This window comes from Nerophis ophidion, linkage group LG06, assembly GCF_033978795.1.
Source record: "Nerophis ophidion isolate RoL-2023_Sa linkage group LG06, RoL_Noph_v1.0, whole genome shotgun sequence".
Classification (NCBI taxonomy): Eukaryota; Metazoa; Chordata; class Actinopteri; order Syngnathiformes; family Syngnathidae; genus Nerophis; species Nerophis ophidion.
Window position 1 is genome coordinate 9,892,476 of NC_084616.1, and position 23,226 is coordinate 9,915,701.

Genomic DNA, 23,226 nt, shown 5'->3' on the forward strand with positions numbered 1-23,226 from the left:
TACATCAACGACAATGATATCATGATACTTTCACATTAATGACAATGATATCATGATGTTTACATCAATAGAAATTATATAATTATTTTACATCAATGACAATGTTATCATGATATGTTTACGTCAATGATACTTTTACATAAATGACACTGACATCAAGTTACTTTTATGTCAATGATATTATGATACTTTTACATCAATGACAATGATATCATAATTATTTTACAGCAAAGACAATATCATAATACTTTTACGTCAATGATACTTTTACATAAATGACAATGACATCATAATACTTTTACGTCAATGATACTTTTACATAAATGACAATGACATCATGATACTTTTACGTCAATGATATCATATATCATGATACTTTCACATTAATGACAATGATATCATGATATGTTTACATCAATAGAACTGATATCATAATTATGTTACATCAAAGACAATGATTTGATATGTTTACGTCAATGATACTTTTACATAAATGACAATGATATCATAATTATTTTACAGCAAAGACAATGATATCATAATACTTTTACGTCAATGATACTTTTACATAAATGCCAATGACATCATGATACTTTTACGTCAATGATATCATATATCATGATACTTTTACATCAACGACAATGATATCATGATACTTGTACACCAATGACAATAATATCAATTATTTTACATCAAATACAATATCATGATACTTTTACATAAATGACAATGACATCATGATACTTTTACGTCGATGACAATATCATGATACTTTTACATCAATGAAAATTACATCAATGACAATATCATGATACATGAGTGTGAATGTTGTCTGTCTATCTGTGTTGGCCCTGCGATGAGGTGGCGACTTGTCCAGGGTGTACCCTGCCTTCCGCCCGATTGTAGCTGAGATAGGCGCCAGCGCCCCCCGCGACCCCGAAAGGGAATAAGCGGTAGAAAATGGATGGATTATGATATTACTGTGATACGTCTGTAAGGACAATATCATGGCAATGGTTTTACTATCATGACCACAGTTTGGCGATACGGTCCCTGTCTGTAGTTATTTAGGATACTTCTACATGCACTAAATGAGTCCAAATGTGCAACAAAGTCATGAAATACTGAATGTGATGTGTGAGAAAGTGTGAAAATACCTTTTTGTGTCCACTGGGCAGGTGTTTGGGCAGGATGACGTAAGGCATGGTCTTCACGGAGTACCTGGCGACGCACTCCAGCACGTACTGCTTGTAGGCCCTCTGCAACACACACATGCAATACCAATAACTGGACACTGGGTGGCGACAGAGAGCAGACCAAGTCTATCCTCGCCTTGTAACACAACCATGCAATACCACTAACTGGACACTGGATGGCGACAGAGAGCAGGCCAAGTCTACCCTCGCCTTGTAACACAACTATGCAATACCACTAACTGGACACTGGGTGGCGACAGAGAGCAGACCAAGTCTACCTTCTGTCATGATGGTTTGAGGAAAAAGGGCGGAAATAATACTTTTTAATAAAGTACTGTATCTTTTCTTAATAAATGCATTACTAAAATAAATGTACTGCGTACAATTACATATATTTACACTCTAATAACCTCTAATTATAAAATAAAATATTATATCATGCATATTATTGTTGGAATAAAGATAAATACTTAAATATCTGATTGAATTATGATTTCAAAGCAACTTTTTTTGTGAAAATTTGACAGTAAAAATGTTTTATAGTAAAATCCACATTCAATAAAGCGTGATAATAAACAAAAATTGTACATTTTACTGTTTTTCGATTCTATTTAATTTAATTGTATTCATTTTTTTAATTTTAAATGCTGTAAAAAAAAAATAATTAAAAAATGCAAATATTACAGTATCTAAATACTAACTAAAGTATAATTTTAGTTAGTAAATACGAACTAAAGTATAAAGAGTATCGATATTTTTGATTTGAGGATCGATACTAGAGCATAATGATCTGGCGGTATCGATATTTCAGTATACAGTATCCAGATATTTAATGAGTATTGGGTGTTCATACATCTGCGGTCCCCTCCAAGGTTTCTCATTGTCATCCCATTGGGTTGAGTTTTTCCTTGCCCGGATGTGAGATCTGAGCCCAGGATGTCGTGGTTGACTTGTGCAGCCCTTTGAGACAGTTGTGATTTAGGGCTATAGAAATAAACTTTGATTGATTGATTGATAGACGTATCGCAGTAATATCGTGTTGTTGTAGTCAACGTATTGTGATACTTTTGTCGTGGATTTAGATATAACGCAATACAAAAGTATCACAATACGTTGACTACTACAACAACACGATATCACTGCGATACGTCTATAAGGACAATATCATGGCAACACGGAAGTATCGCGATACTGTCACCATTAAAGGAAATATATATCACGATATTGCTACATGGATGGCTGTACAATCACGATACTGTTACAACAATGACGATGTCATCGCGATGTTTTCAACCAGGCGATAATATTATGATACCATGATATCACGATATCGATGAGGACAAGAGTATTGCGTTATATCTAAATCCATGACAAAAGTATCACAATACGTTGACTACAACAACACAATATCACTGCGATACGTCTATAAGGACAATATGATGGCAATGATTTTACGATCATGACCACAGTTTTATCAGATTGACGATAACATGGAAGTATCGCGATACTGTCACCATTAAAGGAAATATATATCGCGATACTTCTACATCGATGGCTGTACAATCACAATACTGTTACAACAATGACGATGTCATCGCGATATTTTCAACCAGGCGATAATATTGTGATACCATGATATCACGATATCGATGAGGACAAGAGTATTGCGTTATATCTCAATCCACGACAAAAGTATCACAATACGTTGACTACAACAACAACACGATATTACTGCGATACGTCTATCAATCAATCAATCAATCAAAGTTTATTTCTATAACCCTAAATCACAAGTGTCTCAAAGGGCTGCACAAGTCAACAACGACATCCTGGGCTCAGATCTCACATCAGGGCAAGGAAAAACTCAACCCAATGGGATGACAATGAGAAACCTTGGAGGGGACCGCAGATGTATGAACACCCAATACTCATTAAATATCTGGATACTGTATATTGAAATATCGATACCGCCAGATCATTATGCTCTAATATCGATCCTCAAATCAAAATATCGATACCCTTTATACTTGAGTTCTGGACTAACTTTTTGTCATTCCTTTCCCTGTTGTTTTATTTTAATTTACTATCATGACCACAGTTTGGCGATACGGTCCCCCGTCTGTAGTTGATTAGGATACTTCCCCAAAGATGACATGCACTTAATTGGAGGAAAAAGGCTCCACAAACCTCCATGAAGGTCTCGGCCCAGACGCGAGAGCGCACTTTGAGGATGGCGGTGGTCCCTTTCTCCAGGAGCCCCACCTGGCACTGCAGGGCCCAGCAGTCCACATTGGAACAGGACTACACACACACACAGGAAATGTATAAATATAAAATGAAAAAAAAAAAAAAAAAAAAATTGACGATAAAAAATATCGATGTAATCATGGTAGTATCGACTAGATACACCCCTGTACTTGGTATCATTACAGTGGATGTCCGGTGTAGTTTGTTTGTTTACATTGTGACGGCGGTGAGCTATTGTATCCTCCTACAATGCGTAGTGAAGCATGTTTAGCTATTCCTCCTCCTCCAGTGATAACGCTACTTGTAAGAAACTCACTTTATTTGTCGCCATGGAGGCGAGGACTAGAGTTTAGCCGCTAACTAGTTAGCCATGTCTTTAAGCAGCTCTTCCTGAGGGTGTTTCGATGTTACTTTACTTTTTAAGCCAACATGTGTCCGTTCTCCCTTTTCTGTCTACACCCTGTGTCTGCTTGCAAGTACTCTGTGTGTGTGCGCTGCCGAACATGCTCCTCTGTTCGTAAAACCAGCAATGTCATGCCTGTGAAAAAAAAAAATATGGCAAACTGGTACTTTTCAAACAGGGTATAGTACCGTTTTTGAGTCATCAGTATCACCATACTGTACTAGTAGCGGTATAAACCGTACAAGCTTACTAATAAGTGGTCTTAATTCAACAAAATTGTCTAAAACAACACATTTGTCAATATAACAAGTATCGAATAAGTACAGTTGCTTATTACTAACACGTACAAAGTTTCCAAGGCAGAAGCGTCGTAAAAGGCATCCAGTAACAAATGTGTCCGCATCATTGAGTATAGTTGTCATGATCCACTACATGGATCATGACATATTCTGGTTTTTGGTTCCGATCTGGTTAGTCTGCCTTCCTTAGTTCCTGGTGGCACTTCCTGATTTTTTCCGTTTCCATATTAACGCATTGGTGTCACCTGCCTTTTGTTTTTCACGCGCACCTGCTTGGTGATTATCCCCTCTATTTAAGCCTGCCCTTTTTTGTCATTCGATCTCAGATTCTAGGTGACGTCGCTATCCCGGATCGTGGTAATAAGACTTTTTGTACTTGTTAGCTGCCACGCGGGCTTCACGGTGTCTGCCTCACAATACGAAGGTCCTGCAGTCCTGGGTTCAAATCCAGGCTCGGGATCTTTCTGTGTGGAGTTTGCATGTTCTCCCCGTGAATGCGTGGGTTCCCTCCGGGTACTCCGGCTTCCTCCCACTTCCAAAGACGTGCACCTGGGGATAGGTTGATTGGCAACACTAAATTGGCCCTAGTGTGTGAATGTGAGTGTGAATGTTGTCTGTCTATGTATGTTGGCCCTGCGATGAGGTGGCGACTTGTCCGGGGTGTACCCCGCCTTCCGCCCGATTGTGGCTGAGATGGGCGCCAGCGCCCCCCGCGACCCCAAAAAGGGAATAAGCGGTAGAAAATGGATGGATGGATAGCTGCCACGCTATTCCGTTGTTTGTCCCTAGCTCACATGCTAGGGCTTTTTGTTCCTTCTAGCTCTCATGCTAGTTCTGTTTGTCTTTAGTGCCTTGTGCAAGTGTTTTTGTTCCTCGTCTATTTTGCTAGTGATAATAAATCTTCATTTCTTATCCTCACGCCGTGTCCATCTCCGACCGCATCCACGAGAGAACAAACCCGCACCACGATGCCAGCTCGGCGTTACAGTAGAATCCGAGAGCGAGTAACGAAAAAGGCAGGCTTAAATAAGGGGAGTCGTTAAGAGGCAGGTGCGGGTCAAAAGCAAATGGCAGGTGACACAATTGCGTTACTATGGAAACCGAACAAACAAGAAGTGCCACCAGGAACTAAGGAAGACAAACTAACCAGATGTGATACAAAACGGAACCAAAAACCAGAATATGACATGATCCAAGTAGTGGATCATGACAATAGTACCCTTTGTGATTCATTAGTACCGCCATACTATACTAGTACCGGTATACCGTACAATCCTAGGCCACGGTATCAGTATGGAATGGGAGATGAAAAGGTTGCATCGTATTTTTAAAAAAGACTGACATATATTCCAGGCCACTAGGTGGCGATGAATTACACATGAGTGTTAATAAAGGCGATAGTTTGATGCCGGAACAGACAATTTCCATTTATTGTCTTAAAGGGCCATTTACACTTTTTGGGGCATATACAGTTATCTTATTTTTACACTTTACTAAAACGGTTCAGACTTCCTGATGACCACAGCTTGACCCTGGAACAGATCATTTCCTACAGGGGGGGGCGAAATGCACTGTATATCCTCGCCGTACTCGCGTACAAAAACATTCTCGGAGTGGCTGACAGGTGAAGGACGCGTATTTCCAAGAGCAAATCCTCCAAGTCAAACAAATAGGAGCCACGTTAATGCCGCGGGGTCAAATAAATAAAAGAAAAGCGTCCGACGTTTGGAGATATCTCTTACATCCGCGCCTGCTTCCAATTAAACAGCCAGGAATGTCACGTGTCTGTAAGGCCGTGCCAGCCGCCTGTTTGCCTTAATGACGCGCCCATAAAGTGCCTTCAGCGCCACGCCGAGAGGAGGACCACCCCCGCGCTTCCTGCGGGACCTCCAGAAGGACCGACAGCCAACGTGGTGACGCGGATTCAGGGTGTGACGACTGCACGTAAGACTGGAAATAACCCATCAAGTCAAGGAAGTTGCAATAAGACAACAGAATAGTCCATGCAAATTAATGCATGTGCCCCTTTTTGCGAGTTAATAACAGCTGCAACCTTTTTGGAAAGCAAATAAATCATGAAGACCACACATAAGACTGGAAATAATCCACAAAGTCAAGGAAGTTGCAGTAAGACAGCAGAATAGTCCATGCAAATTAATGCATTTGCCCCTTTTGCGAGTTAATAACAGCTGCAACCTTTTTGCAAAGTAAATAAATCATGACGACTCCACACAAAAGACTGGAAATAATCCACAAAGTCAAGGAAGCTGCAGTAAGACAGCAGAATATTCCATGCAAATTAATGCATTTGCTCCTTTTTGCAAGTTAATAACATCTGCAACCTTTTTGCAAAGTATATAAATCATGACAACTACACATAAGACTGGAAATAATCCACAAAATCATAGAAATTGGAATAAGTATGTGGAATGGAAGGTGTCAAATAATTATTGTACTTGCCCCTCCTGCAAGTAATGAAGGACAGTGGCAAACGTGTTGCAAGGTAAATAAATCGTAGCAACGATACATAAGAATAGAAATAATCCACGGAGTCATGTCAATTGAAGTAATACTGTAGGATAGAAGGTGGCATTTGATTAGTGCGATAGAGACTCTTGCAAGTAATTAATGTCAGCGGCAACTTTTTTACGAAATAAATTGAAACAACTCCTCGTAACACTGGAAATAATCCATCAAGTCAAGGAAGGTGCAGTTAGACAGCGGAATAGTCCATGCAAATTAATGCATTTGCCTCCTTTGCGAGTTAGTAAAAGTTGCAACCTTTTTGCAAAGTAAATAAATCATGATGACTACACACAAGACTCAAAAAAATCCACAAAATCATAGAAATTGGAGTACGTAAGTATGTGGAATAGAAGGTGTCAAATAATTATTGTACTTGCCCCTCTAGCAAGTAATTAAGGACAGTGGCAAACGTGTTTCAAGGTAAATAAATCGTAGCAACGCAACATAAGAATAGAAATAATCCACAAAGTCATAGGAATTGAAATAATAATGGAGAAAAGAAGGTGTCATTTGATTAGTGCGATAGAGCCTCTTGCAAGTAATTAATGTCAGCGGCAATCTTTTTACGAAATAAATTGAAACAACTCCTTGTAAGACTGGAAATAATCCATCAAGTCAAAGAAGCTGCAGTAAAACAGCGGAATAGTCCATGCAAATTAATGCATTTGCCCCTTTTTGCGAGTTAATAACAGCTGCAACCTTTTTTGAAGAGTACATAAATCATGACGACCACACATAGGACTGGAAGTAATCCACAAAGTCATAGAAATTGAAATAATGCTGGAGAATAGAAGGAGTCATTTGATTAACGCGATAGAGCCTCTTGCAAGTAATAAATGTCAGCGGCAACGTTTTTACGAAATAAATTGAAACAACTCCCTGTAAGACTGGAAATAACCCATCAAGTCAAGGAAGTTGCAGTTAGACAGCGGAATAGTCCATGCAAATTAATGCATTTTCCTCTTTTGCGAGTTAGTAAAAGTTGCAACCTTTTTGCAAACTAAATAAATCATGACCACTACACATTAGACTGGAAATAATCCAAAAAGTCATAGAAATTGGGGTAACTATGTGGAATAGAAGGTGTCAAAAGAGTATTGTACTTGCCCCTCTTGCAAGTAATTAAGGACAGTGGCAAACGACTTTAATTACTTGCAAGAGTCTCTATCGCACTAATCAAATGACACCTTCTATTCTCCAGTATTACTTTAATTCCTATGACTATGTGGATTATTTCCATTCTTATGTTGCGTTGCTACGATTTATTTACTTTGCAACACGTTTGCCACTGTCCTTAATGACTTGCAAGAGGGGAAAGTACAATAATTATTTGGCACCTTCTATTCACAACTTACTCCAATTTCTATGACTTTGTGGATTATTTCCAGTCTTATGTGTGGTCGTCATGATTTATATACTTTGCAAAAAGGTTGCAGCTGTTATTAACTCGCAAAAAGGACAAATGCCTTAATTTGCATGGACTATTCCGCTGTCTTACTGCAACTTCCTTGACTTAATGGGTTATTTCCATTCTTACGAGGAGTTGTTTCAATGTATTTTGTAAAAAGGTTGCAGCTGACATTAATTAAGTGCAAGAGGCTCTATCGCATTCATCGAATGACACCTTCTATTTTCCAGTATTACTTCCAATTTCTATGACTTTGTGGATTATTTCCATTCTTATGTTGCGTTGCTACGATTCATTTACCTTGCAACACGTTTGCCACTGTCCTTAATTACTTGCAAGAGGGGCAAGTACAATAATTATTTGGCACCTTCTATTCCACTTACTTACTCCAATTTCTATGACTTTGTGGATTATTTCCAGTCTTATGTGTGGTTGTCAGGATTTATTTACTTTGCAAAAACATTGCAGCTGTTATTAACTTGCAAAAAGGGGCAAATGCTTTAATTTGCATGGACTATTCCGCTATTTTACTGCAATTTCCTTGACTTGATGGGTTATTTCCAGTCTTAGGTGGAGTTGTCACATCCAGGTGCAGTTGTTTCAATGTATTTTTTAAAAAGGTTGCCGCTGACATTAATTACGTGCAAGAGGCTCTATCGCACTAATCAAATGACACCTTCTATTCTCCAGTATTACTTCAATTTCTATGACTTTGTGGATTATTTCCAGTCTTATGTGGAGTTGTTACGGCTGAATTATTTTGTAAAAAGTGGAGCGGTTGTTAATAAACTTGCAAAAGTGGCGACTACATTGATACCAGGAGTGTACTATTCTGCTTTATTACTGCAATGTCCTTCATTTGATGGACTATTTCCAGTCTTATCCGGTACATTGGAAGAATCCTACTGATTTTGCATCCATACTTCATAGTTCTATTCAGCAGCCTCACCAAGTTGGTTAGTTGAGCGAGTGCGGGGCCCCTGCCGACGTCCCTCCTCTCCACGCGGTGCCCGGGGGCCTGGAGAGCCAGGTGAGGCGGTTCTGTCGGCGTGTGCTGCAGCTGCGCCCATGACGGGAAAAAAAAAAAAATAAGCAAACGTCAACACAATGGAGCCGGCGGCCGAGAAGCCACACCACGTGCGGCGCCACCGACTTTGAGTCCGAGGCGATTCAGGTTTCCGTCGGCGCTGCAGTTGATGGGGCCCTCGGTGGAGAACTCCAGGGGGTAGAGCAGGGTGTGGCCCTGGGCGGCCAGGGGGCAGCGCAGCTCCAGTAGGGTGTGGCTGATGCCGCTTGGCCCGTTGTTCACCAGCTGGGGGGGGAAAAAAAACGAAACATTTAGGTTATTTTAAGCTATTTGTCACGTGGAGGAGCATGTTCGGCAGCGCACAATCACAGAGTACTTACAAGCAGACACAGTGTGTAGACGGAAAAGGGAAAATGGACGCATTTTGGCTTAAAAAGTAAAGATAAAGGTTGGATAGCCGCTACTTCTAAATCACTAATCCTCGCCTTCATGGCGAAAAATAAAGTACTGTTCTTACAAGTAGCATTATCACCGGAGGACGAGGAATAGCTAAACATGCTTCACTACACACCGTAGGATGATACAAGAGCTCACCGCCGTCACAATGTAAACAAACACCTGACATCCACTGTAATGATACCAAGCACTTGAGCGTATCTAGTCGATACTACTATGATTACATTGATATTTTGGATTGTTACAAAATATTTGTTTCTTTCAAATTCATGTTATATTCATCAACTTGATCGCCCCTCTAACAAATAATTGTCAGTGGCAACCTTTTTCCGGAATAAATTGTAACAACTCCAGGTAAGACTGGAAATAATCCAGAAATACGAAACAAAATACTTGTTATGATTTTTTTTAAATGAACAATTAATAATAATTAACAATATTAACAACTAATTCTAAATACTGAAATTTTGTTAACTTGATGGATTATTTCCGAGTTTTAATGCAAATATTTAAATAAAAATACGTTTTTTAATTAGTTATTTTACAGTCATATAGCAACATTGATAAAATATTTTTGCCATCAAACTTCTACACAAAATACTCTATAATGAAATAGAAGAAAGCAATTTTTTGAAATTTTTTATGATTTTTTTTTAATGAAGAATTAATAATAGTTAAAAAATATTAACAACTTATTACTGAAATTTCGTTGACTTGATGGATTATTTCCCAGTTTTTTTGTTTTTTTCAAAGGTTTTTACTTAACTATGTACCATGTTTATACTAGTCCTACTACTACTACTATCATATCATCCTTTTTTTCGTGATACTGGACCAATATCAATATCGGCTCTGGACACCCCTATTATTTAAAAAAAAAAATTTTTTTTTTTAAAAAGAACAATTAATAATAATTAACAATATTAACAAGTAATTGTAATTACTGAAATTTCGTTGACTTAATAGATTATTTCTGAATTTTGTTTTTTTTGAAAGGTTGTTTTTAATGAAGCATGTACCATGTTTATACTACTCCTATATCATCCTTTTTTTTGATACTGGACCAATATCAATATCGCCTCTGAACACCCTTATTTCTTAAAATATTTAAATGAAGATACAGTTTTTAATTAGTTATTTTACAGGCAAATAGAAACAATGATGAAATATTTTTGCCATCAAACTTCTACCCAAAATACTCTAAAATGACATAGTGGAAAGCAATTTTTAATTTTTTTAATGAACAATTAATAATAATTAACAATATTAACAACTAATTGTAATTACTGAAATTTCGTTGACTTGATGGATTATTTCCGAGTTTTCTTGATGTTGTTTTTTAAGGTTTTTAATTAACTATGTACCATGTTTATACTACTCCTACTACTATTACTACTACTACTACTACATCATCCTTTTTTTCTGATACTGGACCAATATCAATATCGTCCTGGACACCCCTATTTTCAAACAATGCAAATATTTAAATAAAGATACAGTTTTTAATTAGTTATTTTACAGACATATAGCAACATTGATGAAATATTTTTGCCATAAAACTTCTACACAAAATACTCTATAATGAAATAGTGGAAAGCATTTTTTTGAATTTTTTATGATTTTTTTTTTTTTTATGAACAATTAATAATAATTACATTTCGTTGACTTCATGGATTATTTCCAAGTTTTTAGTTTTTTTTCAAAGGTTTTTACTTAACTATGTACCATGTTTGTACTACTCCTCCTCCTACTACTACTACTACTACCATATCATCCTTTTTTTCGTGATACTGGACCAATATCAATATCGGCTCTGGACACCATTATTATTATTATTTTTTTAAATGACATAGTGGAAAGCAATTTTTTATGATTTTTTTAAATGAAAAATTAATAATAATTAACAATATTAACAAGTAATTGTAATTTTGTTGACTTGATGAATTATTCCTGATTTTTTTTTTTTTTTTTTTTGAAAGGTTGTTTTTAATGAACCATGTACCATGTTTATACTACTACTATATCATCCTTTTTTTTGATACTGGACCAATATCAATATCGGCTCTGAACACCCTTATTTTTTCAAATATTACAAATATTTAAATAAAGATACAGTTTTTAATTAGTTATTTTACAGGCATATAGAAACAATGATGAAATATTTTTGCCATCAAACTTCTACCCAAAATACTCTAAAATGACAAAGTGGAAAGCATTTTTTTATTTTTTTAATGAACAATTAATAATAATTAACAATATCAACAACTAATTGTAATTACTAAAATTTCGTTGACTTGATGGATTATTTCCGAGTTTTCTTGTTGTTGTTATTTAAGGTTTTTAATTAACTATGTACCATGTTTATACTACTCCTACTACTACTACTACTACTACTACTACTACTACTACTACTATATCATCCTTTTTTCTGATACTGGACCAGTATCATATCATATAATAATTAACAATATTAACAACTAATTCAAATTACTGAAATTTCATTGACTTGATGGATTATTTCCGATTTTTTTTTTTTTTTTTTAATTTTTTTAAAGGTTGTGTTTAATGAACCATGTATCATGTTTATACTACTATTACTATATCATACTTTTTTCTGATACTGGACCAATATCAATATCGGCTCTGGACACCCCTATTTTTTTCAAAGAATGCAAATAATTAAATAAAGATACAGTTTTAATTAGTTATTTTACAGTCATATAGAAACAATGATGAAATATTTTTGCCATCAAACTTCTATACAAAATACTCTATAATGACAAAGTGGAAAGCAATTTTTTTAATGATTTTTTTTTGTACAAATAATAATAATTAACAATATTAACAACGTATTACTGAAATTTCATTGACTTGATGGATTATTTCCGAGGTTTTTTGTTTTTTTTTGTAGTTTTTTGATTAACTATGTACCATGTTAATACTACTCCTACTACTACTATATCATCCTTTTTTCTGATACTGGACCGATATCAATATCGGTTCTGGACACCCCTATTATTAAAAAAAAAAATGACATAGTGGAAAGCACTTTTTTATGATTTTTTTTAAATGAAAAATTAATAATAATTAACAATAACATAGTTAAAAGCTATTTTTTCTTTTTTCTTAAATGAACAATTAATAATAATAATTAACAATATTAACAACTAATTCTAATTACTGAAATTTCATTGACTTGATGGATTATTTCCGATTTTTTTTCATTTTTTTTTTTTTTTTTAAAGGTTGTGTTTAATGAACCATGTATCATGTTTATACTACTATTGTGAAGACTCTTCTTCGGCATGGCAATGCCGGTGTGGTTTTCCCGTGGATGCGTCGAAGCAGAACACAGCAAAAGTAAGATATAAGGTATTTATTTAATAACAAAAGTCTATGAACAAAAATACTGGTGTAAAGAGAAAGAGTAAACAAAAACATTTAGCATGAAAGCTAGACAATAAAGTGGCTTGGCGTGAGAGCTAGCGAGAAAATACATACGAATGATGAGAGTCGTCACTGATGCGCGTGGGCAAATTAGGATCCGAGAATGAGTGAACAGAAAAGGTGAGCTTAAATAGGAGGGTGATAATTATTAGCAGGTGTGCGGGGCGAGACAGAGAATGAAAAAACAAACACGTGAAGATCTGAGCAGCAGATCGCAACAGTATTCCCCCCCAACAAAAGACAGATACCAGATGTCTTAAAAAACAAACAAAAACTTGAACCCCCTCCCCAAAACCAGAAAAGTTCACAAACGAAGGGAGGGCGGAGGGAGGCCACGGTGGAGGGTCGCCAGATCGCATGTCCCCGAATCCACCGAGGACACATCATGTGGCGGCGGCGGGTGGAACGCTGCTGCCGAAAAAGTTTTGGCGGGCGACCTCGAAAAGGCCACATTAGTGGCCGCATCGCAGGATGAGGTGCCCGGCGAGGCGGACGACCCGGGCACGGCCACATCCGTGGCCGACATGGAGGAGGGAGTGTCTGGCGAGGAGGATGACCTCGCAGAGGCCACGCCCGTGATCGACGTGGTGGACGACGCCTCAGCACCGAAATCCCAGCAGGCTTGGAAGCAGCAGACGAGGGTGCGGGGACTGCAGCCAAAGCAGGCCCGAGTGCAGCTGGCGAGGATGATGCGGGTGCTGCAGCCGCAGGAGTCGTCGGAGGCGGCCTGGGAGCCGCAGGAGTCGTCGGAGGCGGCCTGGGAGCCGCAGGAGTCGTCGGAGGCGGCCTGGGAGCCGCAGGAGTCGTCGGAGGCGGCCTGGGAGCCGCAGGAGTCGTCGGAGGCGGCCTGGGAGCCGCAGGAGTCGTCGGGGGCGGCCTGGGAGCCGCAGGAGTCGTCGGGGGCGGCCTGGGAGCCGCAGGAGTCGTCGGAGGCGGCCTGGGAGCCGCAGGAGTCGTCGGAGGCGGCCTGGGAGCCGCAGGAGTCGTCGGAGGCGGCCTGGGAGCCGCAGGAGTCGTCGGAGGCGGCCTGGGAGCCGCAGGAGTCGTCGGAGGCGGCCTGGGAGCCGCAGGAGTCGTCGGAGGCGGCCTGGGAGCCGCAGGAGTCGTCGGAGGCGGCCTGGGAGCCGCAGGAGTCGTCGGAGGCGGCCTGGGAGCCGCAGGAGTCATCAGCGTAGAAGCAAACGGCGACGTCGTAGAGGCAGGCGTATTAGTCGTCGGCAGTGCTTGGCGGCGTGGAGCTGGTACCGGCGCTTGGCGGCGTGGAGCTGGTACCGGCGCTTGGCGGCGTGGAGCTGGTACCGGCGCTTGGCGGCGTGGAGCTGGTACTGGAGTAGGCTCCAGCCCTGTCGACACAGTTGTAGGCTCCAGCCCTGTTGTCGACGTTGGTGTGGGCTCCAGCCCCGTCGTCGACACTGGTGCTGGAGTAGGCTCCAGCTCTGGAGCTGGTACTGGAGTGGGCTCCAGCTTTGGAGCTGTTGCTGGAGTGAGATCCAGGCTAAAGTCTGTAACTGGTATGAGAACCAGTTCTGGGTCGGAGGCTGGTGTGAGAACCAGGTGGGAGTCTAGTGCTGGTTTGAGAACCAGGCTAGAGTTCAAAACTGGTGTGAGAACCAGACTAGAGTTCAAAACTGGTGTGAGAACCAGGCCCGAAAAAGCTGCTGGTGTGTGAACCAGGCGAGAGTCGAATTCTGGCGTGAAAACCAGGTTAGTGTCATGTGCTGGTGTGAGAACCAGACTGGGAGCAGGTGTCGGCTTCAGCCGAGGAGCAGGTGTCGGCTTCAGCCGAGGAGCAGGTGTCGGCTTCAGCCGAGGAGCAGGTGTCGGCTTCAGCCGAGGAGCAGGCACAGGGGTCTGCCGAGGAGAACTAGGGGACTGGCTGTGAGCAGGACTAGGACTATGATGAGTGATAAGACAAACACTAGGACTCGGGCAAGGACTTGAGAGAGGACCAGGACTTACAATCACACTAGTGCTTTGAGAAGGGCTTGGGCAACGACCAGGACTTACAGTCATACCAGGGCTTGGGCAAGAACTAGGACGAACGGTCAAACTAGGGCTTGGGCAAGGACTGGGACTAACAATCAAACTGGTGCTCGGGCAAGGACTAGGACAAAGACTAGGACTTACAGTAACACTGGGGCTCGGACAAGAACTTGGGTAAGGACTAGGGTTCGGACGGAACACAGGTGGAGGAGGTCTACAAGGCCGTTGAGACTTGGCCGGGGAAAAAACAGGTGGAGGAGGTCTACAAGGCCGTTGAGACTTGGCCGGGGGAAAAACAGGTGGAGGAGGTCTACAAGGCCGTTGAGACTTGGCCAGGGGAAAAACAGGTGGAGGGCTAGGAGGCTTAGTAGTTTTAAGAAGAGGTAGCGTCTGCCCTACCTCCGCAACACAGCTATAGGCCGTAGCCCCCCCCTCCAGACGGGAATCCCAGACCCGTTCCCTGTGGTCAGGGACTGACCATAAGGGAGGGTGGTGGGAGGTTTGGAGGCAGGCAGACCCCTCCCCTCTATATTGTCCAGAGTGTCCCTTTGAAAAGGGAGAAAAAACTTTGGACTTGGGCAGAGAATGAGGTTTAAACGGTGGGTTAGAAGAAAAACTAGGTGACTGAGGTTGACTAGAATAATAAGAAAAAATATCCTGATACTTTTGTATCTTATTATTAATGTTATTGTCATTTGAAAATGGCTGAGAAAACGAATCTTCCCCTAAAAATTCCTTGTTGATGACGTCATCATCGGAGGACGGGCCCGCGCCACCGGGGGGCGTCGACGAAATGACGTCATCTGCGCGGGACACAAGTTGGGAATTTGCCCAGTCGGTAAAACTGTTAGCAAAGTGTGTTATTGGGTCCCCAAACAATGGTGTAGGGGTCCTGTGTGCCGACTGTAGGCTGCTGTGTTCGTGAGGAGGGAGACATGGAGTGGGAAAGGCTCTGTCGCCCGACGAAGCCATACTTCGCGGCTTCCGCCGACGCGGACGAGCGCGAGCGCTGCGGGAGGGAAACTCACCGCTCCCGGAAGCATCGATCGGAACCAGTCTTCCCTCCAGGTCCCACATCATGCTTTCGTCTGGATTGCATCGGAGAGTCTCAGCCTCCATCGCTCGGAATACCCTCCATGTGCCTTCGTCGAAGGTCTCCTCGTGGTTGCCAGACGCGGAAAAACTCTTTAATGCTCGGATCCTACTGTGAAGACTCTTCTTCGGCATGGCAATGCCGGTGTGGTTTTCCCGTGGATGCGTCGAAGCAGAACACAGCAAAAGTAAGATATAAGGTATTTATTTAATAACAAAAGTCTATGAACAAAAATACTGGTGTAAAGAGAAAGAGTAAACAAAAACATTTAGCATGAAAGCTAGACAATAAAGTGGCTTGGCGTGAGAGCTAGCGAGAAAATACATACGAATGATGAGAGTCGTCACTGATGCGCGTGGGCAAATTAGGATCCGAGAATGAGTGAACAGAAAAGGTGAGCTTAAATAGGAGGGTGATAATTATTAGCAGGTGTGCGGGGCGAGACAGAGAATGAAAAAACAAACACGTGAAGATCTGAGCAGCAGATCGCAACAACTATTACTATATCATCCTTTTTTCTGATACTGGACCAGTATCAATATCGTCCTGGACACCCCTATTTTTTTCAAATAATGCAAATATTTAAATAAAGATACAGTTTTTAATTAGTTATTTTACAGTCATCTAGCAACATTGATGAAATATTTTTGCCATCAAACTTCTATACAAAATACTCTATAACGACAAAGTGGAAAGCAATTTTTTTAATGATTTTTTTTTTGTACAAATAATAATAATTAACAATATTAACAACTTATTACTGAAATTTCATTGACTTGATGGATTATTTCCGAGGTTTTTTTTTTTTTGTAGTTTTTTAGTTAACTATGTACCATGTTAATACTACTCCTCCTACTACTATATCATCCTTTTTTCTGATACTGGACTGATATCAATATCGGTTCTGGACACCCTTATTATTTAAAAAAAAAAATGACATAGTGGAAAGCACTTTTTTATGATTTTTTTTAATGAAAAATTAATAATAATTAACAATAACATAGTTAAAAGCTATTTTAAATTTTTTCTTAAATGAAAAATTAATAATAATAATTAACAATATTAACAACTAATTCTAATTACTGAAATTTCATTGACTTTATGGATTATTTCAATTTTTTTTTAATTTTTTTTTTTTTTTTTTTTAAAGGTTGTGTTTAATGAACCATGTATCATGTTTATACTACTATTATGTATCATCCTTTTTTCTGATACTGGACCAGTATCAATATCGGCTCTGGACACCCCTATTTTTTTCAAAGAATGCAAATTATTAAATAAAGATACAGTTTTAATTAGTTATTTTACAGTCATATAGAAACAATGATGAAATATTTTTGCCATCAAACTTCTATACAAAATACTCTATAATGACAAAGTAGAAAGCAATTTTTTTAATGATTTTTTTTTTTTGTACAGATAATAATAATTAACAATATTAACAATTTATTACTGAAATTTCATTGACTTGATGGATTATTTCCGAGGTTTTTTGGTTTTTTTTGTAGTTTTTTAATTAACTATGTACCATGTTAATACTACTCCTCCTACTACTACTACTATATCATCCTTTTTTCTGATACTGGACTGATATCAATATCGGTTCTGGACACCCCTATTATTTGTTTTTTTTTTAAATGACATAGTGGAAAGCACTTTTTTATGATTTTTTAAAAATGAACAATTATTAATAATTAACAATAACATAGTTAAAAGCATTTTTTTATTTTTTATTAAATGAACAATTAATAATAATTAACAATATTAACAACTAATTCAAATTACTGAAATTTCATTGACTTGATGGATTATTTCCGATTTTTTTTTTTTTTGTGTTGTGTTTAATGAACAATGTATCATGTTTGAACTACAATTACTATATCATCCTTTTATTCTGTAACAATGAGTTATTTTACAGGCAAATAGCAACATTGGTGAAATATGTTTGCTATCAAACTTCTACACAAAATACTGGAAAACCGTTTTGTGACTTTTTGCCCCATTTATTAAAAGACTGAAATGTATTCACACCACGGCTGCTTATGCAAGGAAAGAAGTGTTGCTTGCATGGAAGGAAAAGCCGCGCTCACCTCATAGATGTGTTCCACGGCCGGCCCCACTTCCTGCTCCACGCCGTAGTTCTTGGTCACCTTCCAGTTGGCGGGCGGGAAGAAGATCTTATCTGGCCGAGACACCCTGAAAACAACACCCGGGGAAGTGAGAAAAGGGGGGGAGGGGAAGAAGACGGGGGCCGGAAGACGACTCCTCACCCTTGCAGGATGACCTCAGCCTGGACGACCACCTCCAGCTTGTGGGACACGGCCTCGCTGTGGGAGTTGTCCTGGTTCTTGCTGCAAGAGGAGGCATGGCGGTCATGTGCCGAGGTCACACGGTCACACGGGTCGAGACGGTGATATCATACCTGCGGATCTGCAGCTCAAACTGGACCGTTGTGTGCGTGTCCTTCAGGCGCGGAACCGTGAAGCGAAGACCGGCCCACAGCTGCACAGAAACGGACTGATTAGCTAAATTAGAAAATAAAGAAAATTCTCCAAAAATTACAGAAAATCTTATTTTTTATGATTTTAGTTTGGCCATCAAACTGCTTCAATTTTAAGTCTGCCTCATTTTTGAGTGGAAATTTAATTTATGGTTGACTGGGAATACAGTAGTTGGTCAAAGAAACAAATAAAATAAACAGTAGACTATAATACAGAGATAATAATTGTATTTTTATTTTAGTGACAAAAAAAAAATCACGTATTTTAATGATTTTTATTTTATTTTACTGAGATTAATATGCTTAATTTTAGCAAAAATGTGGTGAATTACTGACTGTTTTTTTTGTAAATGTTTTCTCATTTTTCTTTTTAAATATTTTACATTTAGTAAAATATTTTTTAAAGTGTTTTCTCGTATTTCTTTTAAAATAGATATTTTAATAGTTATTTTTAAGTATGCCTCAAATGTTATCCTCAATTTTGAGTGGAAATTATTTTTATGGTTGACTGGGAATACAGTAGCTGATCAAAGAAACAAATAAAATAAACAGTAGACTATATAATACAGAGATAATAATTGTATTTTTTATTTTTTTTTCACAGTGACAAAAAAAATCACACATTTTAATGATTTTTATTTTATTTTACTGAGATTAATATGCTTAATTTTAGCAAAAAATGTGGTGAATTACTGACTGTTTTTTTTGTAAATGTTTTCTCATTTTTCCTTTAAAATATATATTTTACATTTTGTAAAATATTTTTGTAAATGTTTTCATATTTAATAGTTATTTTTAAGTATGCCTCAAATGTTATCCTCATTTTTGAGTGGAAGTTATTTTTATGGTTGACTGGGAATACAGTAGTTGATCAAAGAAACAAATACAAAAAAACAGTAGACTATAATACAGAGATAATAATTGTATTTTATTTTATTTTATTTTTCACAGTGACAAAAAAAAAAAATCACACATTTTAATGATTTTTATTTTATTTTACTGAGATTAATATGCTTAATTTTAGCCAAAAATTTGGTGAATTACTGACTGGTTTTTTTTGTCAATGTTTTCTCATTTTTCTTTTAAAATATATATTTTACATTTTGTAAAAAAAATGTGTAACTGTTTTCTCATATTTCTTTTAAAATAGATATTTTAATAGTTATTTTTAAGTATGCCTCAAATGTTATCCTCATTTTTGAGTGGAAATTATTTTTATGGTTGACTGGGAATACAGTAGTTGATCAAAGAAACAAATACAATAAACAGTAGACTATAATACAAAGATAATAATTGTATTTTTATTTTAGTGACAAAAAAAAAAATCACACATTTTAATGATTTTTATTTTATTTTACTGAGATTAATATGCTTAATTTTAGCCAAAAATGTGGTGAATTACTGACAGTTTTTTTTGTCAATGTTTTCTTAATTTTCTTTTAAAATATATATTTTACATTTTGTAAAAAAAATGTGTAAATGTTTTCTCATATTTCTTTTAAAATAGATATTTTAATAGTTATTTTTAATTATGCCTCAAATGTTATCCTCATTTTTGAGTGGAAGTTATTTTTATGGTTGACTGGGAATACAGTAGTTGATCAAAGAAACAAATAAAATAAACAGTAGACTATATAATACAGAGATAATAATTGTATTTTTATTTTAGTGACAAAAAAAAAAAATCACACATTTTAATGATTTTTATTTTATTTTACTGAGATTAATATGCTTAATTTTAGCAAAAAATGTGGTGAATTACTGACTGTTTTTTTTGTAAATGTTTTCTCATTTTTCCTTTAAAATATATATTTTATATTTTGTAAAATATTTTTGTAAATGTTTTCATATTTTAATAGTTATTTTTAAATATGCCTCAAATGTTATCCTCATTTTTGAGTGGAAGTTATTTTTATGGTTGACTGGGAATACAGTAGTTGATCAAAGAAACAAATACAATAAACAGTAGACTATAATACAGAGATAATAATTGTATTTTATTTTATTTTATTTTTCACAGTGACAAAAAAAAATCACACATTTTAATGATTTTTATTTTATTTTACTGAGATTAATATGCTTAATTTTAGCAAAATATGTGGTGAATTACTGAATGTTTTTTTTGTAAATATTTTCTCATTTTTCTTTTAAAATATATATTTTACATTTTGTAAAATATTTTTGTAAATGTTTTCATATTTTAATAGTTATTTTTAAGTATGCCTCAAATGTTATCCTCATTTTTGAGTGGAAATTATTTTTATGGTTGACTGGGAATACAGTAGTTGATCAAAAAATAAAAAAAACAGTAGAATATATAAACGGCGATAATATTTGTATTTTTAAAAATTTTACAAAAAAATTTTAGATTGACTAAAATTCACACATTTTTATAGTTTTTATGTAGTTTTACTGAGATTAATCATTTTACGCACAAATTTGGTGAATTAGTGACTGTTTTTTTGTAAATGTTTTCTCATATTTCTTTAAAAAAAATGTATTTTACATTTTTTAGTAAATGTATTCTCATATTTCTTTTAAAATATATTATTTCAATAGTTATTTTTAAGTATGCCTCAAATGTTTTTGTGAGGAAATCATGTTTATGGTTGATTGGGAATACAGTAGCTGATCAAAATTTAAGAAAGAGCCATACAGTAGAATGTAAAACAGAGATGATAATTGTATTTTATTTGATTTTTTCCTGATTGACAAAAAAAAAAGAAAAGAAAATAAGACGTGTGTTTTTATTTTGTTTTACTGAGATTAATATGCTTAATTTTACGCACAAATCTGGTGAATTTGTGACTTTTTTTTTTTTGCAAATGTTTTCCCGTATTTAATATATATTTTCCATTTTAATAGTTCTTTTAATTAATTTTTTGTTGTTTTTTTACGCAAAGTATTCATACCCTCCATATTAAAGTATTTTTAACTAGTCTAAAGCATTTGTTATTAACTATTAATTTGCAAGTACATACTGTACACTGTATACTATAACTTTGTAAGTACATTACTGTGTACTGTACACTAAAACTTTTTAAGTACATACTGTATACTGTACACTTAAACTTTGTAAGTACATACTGTATACTGTACACTAAAACTTTGTAAGTACATACTGTATACTGTACACTATAATTTTTTAAGTACATACTGTACACTATAATTTTGTAAGTACATACTGTATACTGTACACTACAATTTTTCAAGTACATACTGTACACTATAACTTTGTAAGTACATACTGTATACTGTACACTAAAACTTTGTAAGTACATACTGTATACTGTACACTATAATTTTTTAAGTACATACTGTACACTATAACTTTGTAAGTACATTACTGTGTACTGTACACTAAAACTTTTTAAGTACATACTGTATACTGTACACTAAAACTTTGTAAGTACATACTGTATACTGTACACTAAAACTTTGTAAGTACATACTGTATACTGTACACTATAATTTTTTAAGTACATACTGTACACTATAACTTTGTAAGTACATACTGTATACTGTACACTACAATTTTTCAAGTACATACTGTACACTATAACTTTGTAAGTACATACTGTATACTGTACACTAAAACTTTGTAAGTACATACTGTATACTGTACACTATAATTTTTTAAGTACATACTGTACACTATAACTTTGTAAGTACATACTGTATACTGTACACTACAATTTTTCAAGTACATACTGTACACTATAACTTTGTAAGTACATACTGTATACTGTACACTATAACTTTGTAAGTACATACTGTACAATATAACTTTGTAAGTACATACTGTATACTGTACACTATAACTTTGTAAGTACATACTGTACACTAAAACTTTGTAAGTACATACTGTATACTGTACACTATAACTTTGTAAGTACATACTGTATACTGTACACTATAACTTTGTAAATACATACTGTACACTATAACTTTGTAAGTACATACTGTACAATATAACTTTGTAAGTACATACTGTATACTGTACACTATAACTTTGTAAGTACATACTGTACACTAAAACTTTGTAAGTACATACTGTATACTGTACACTATAACTTTGTAAGTACATACTGTATACTGTACACTATAACTTTGTAAGTACATACTGTACACTATAACTTTGTAAGTACATTACTGTATACTGTACACTAAACTTTGTAAGTACATACTGTATACTGTACACTATAACTTTGTAAGTACATACTGTACACTATAACTTTGTAAGTACATTACTGTATACTGTACACTAAACTTTGTAAGTACATACTGTATACTGTACACTATAACTTTGTAAATACATACTGTACACTATAACTTTGTAAGTACATACTGTACAATATAACTTTGTAAGTACATTACTGTATACTGTACACTATATTTTTTTGAGTACATACTGTACAATATAACTTTGTAAGTACATTACTGTATACTGTAAACTATAACTTTGTAAGTACATACTGTATACTGTACACTATAATTTTGTAAGTACATACTGTACAATATAACTTTGTAAGTACATACTGTATACTGTACACTAAAACTTTGTAAGAACATACTGTATACTGTACACTAAAACAAGTACAATACTGTACACTAAAACTTTGTAAGTACATACTGTACACT

General features: G+C 36.5%; 1 protein-coding gene across 1 annotated transcript in view; it reads right to left on the reverse strand.

Annotated features, from left to right (window-relative positions):
- itga5 (integrin, alpha 5 (fibronectin receptor, alpha polypeptide)) overlaps nt 1-23,226 on the reverse strand; it is a 141,634-nt gene that overhangs the window by 10,713 nt on the left and 107,695 nt on the right. Inside the window, exons 22-28 of the mRNA XM_061902326.1 lie at nt 18,508-18,587; nt 18,356-18,436; nt 18,176-18,281; nt 9,233-9,391; nt 9,029-9,139; nt 3,384-3,497; nt 1,158-1,259 (exon numbers count right to left, since the gene is read on the reverse strand). Coding sequence (XP_061758310.1) covers nt 1,158-1,259; nt 3,384-3,497; nt 9,029-9,139; nt 9,233-9,391; nt 18,176-18,281; nt 18,356-18,436; nt 18,508-18,587 — 753 coding nt within the window. The remainder of the gene's footprint in view (nt 1-1,157; nt 1,260-3,383; nt 3,498-9,028; nt 9,140-9,232; nt 9,392-18,175; nt 18,282-18,355; nt 18,437-18,507; nt 18,588-23,226) is intronic.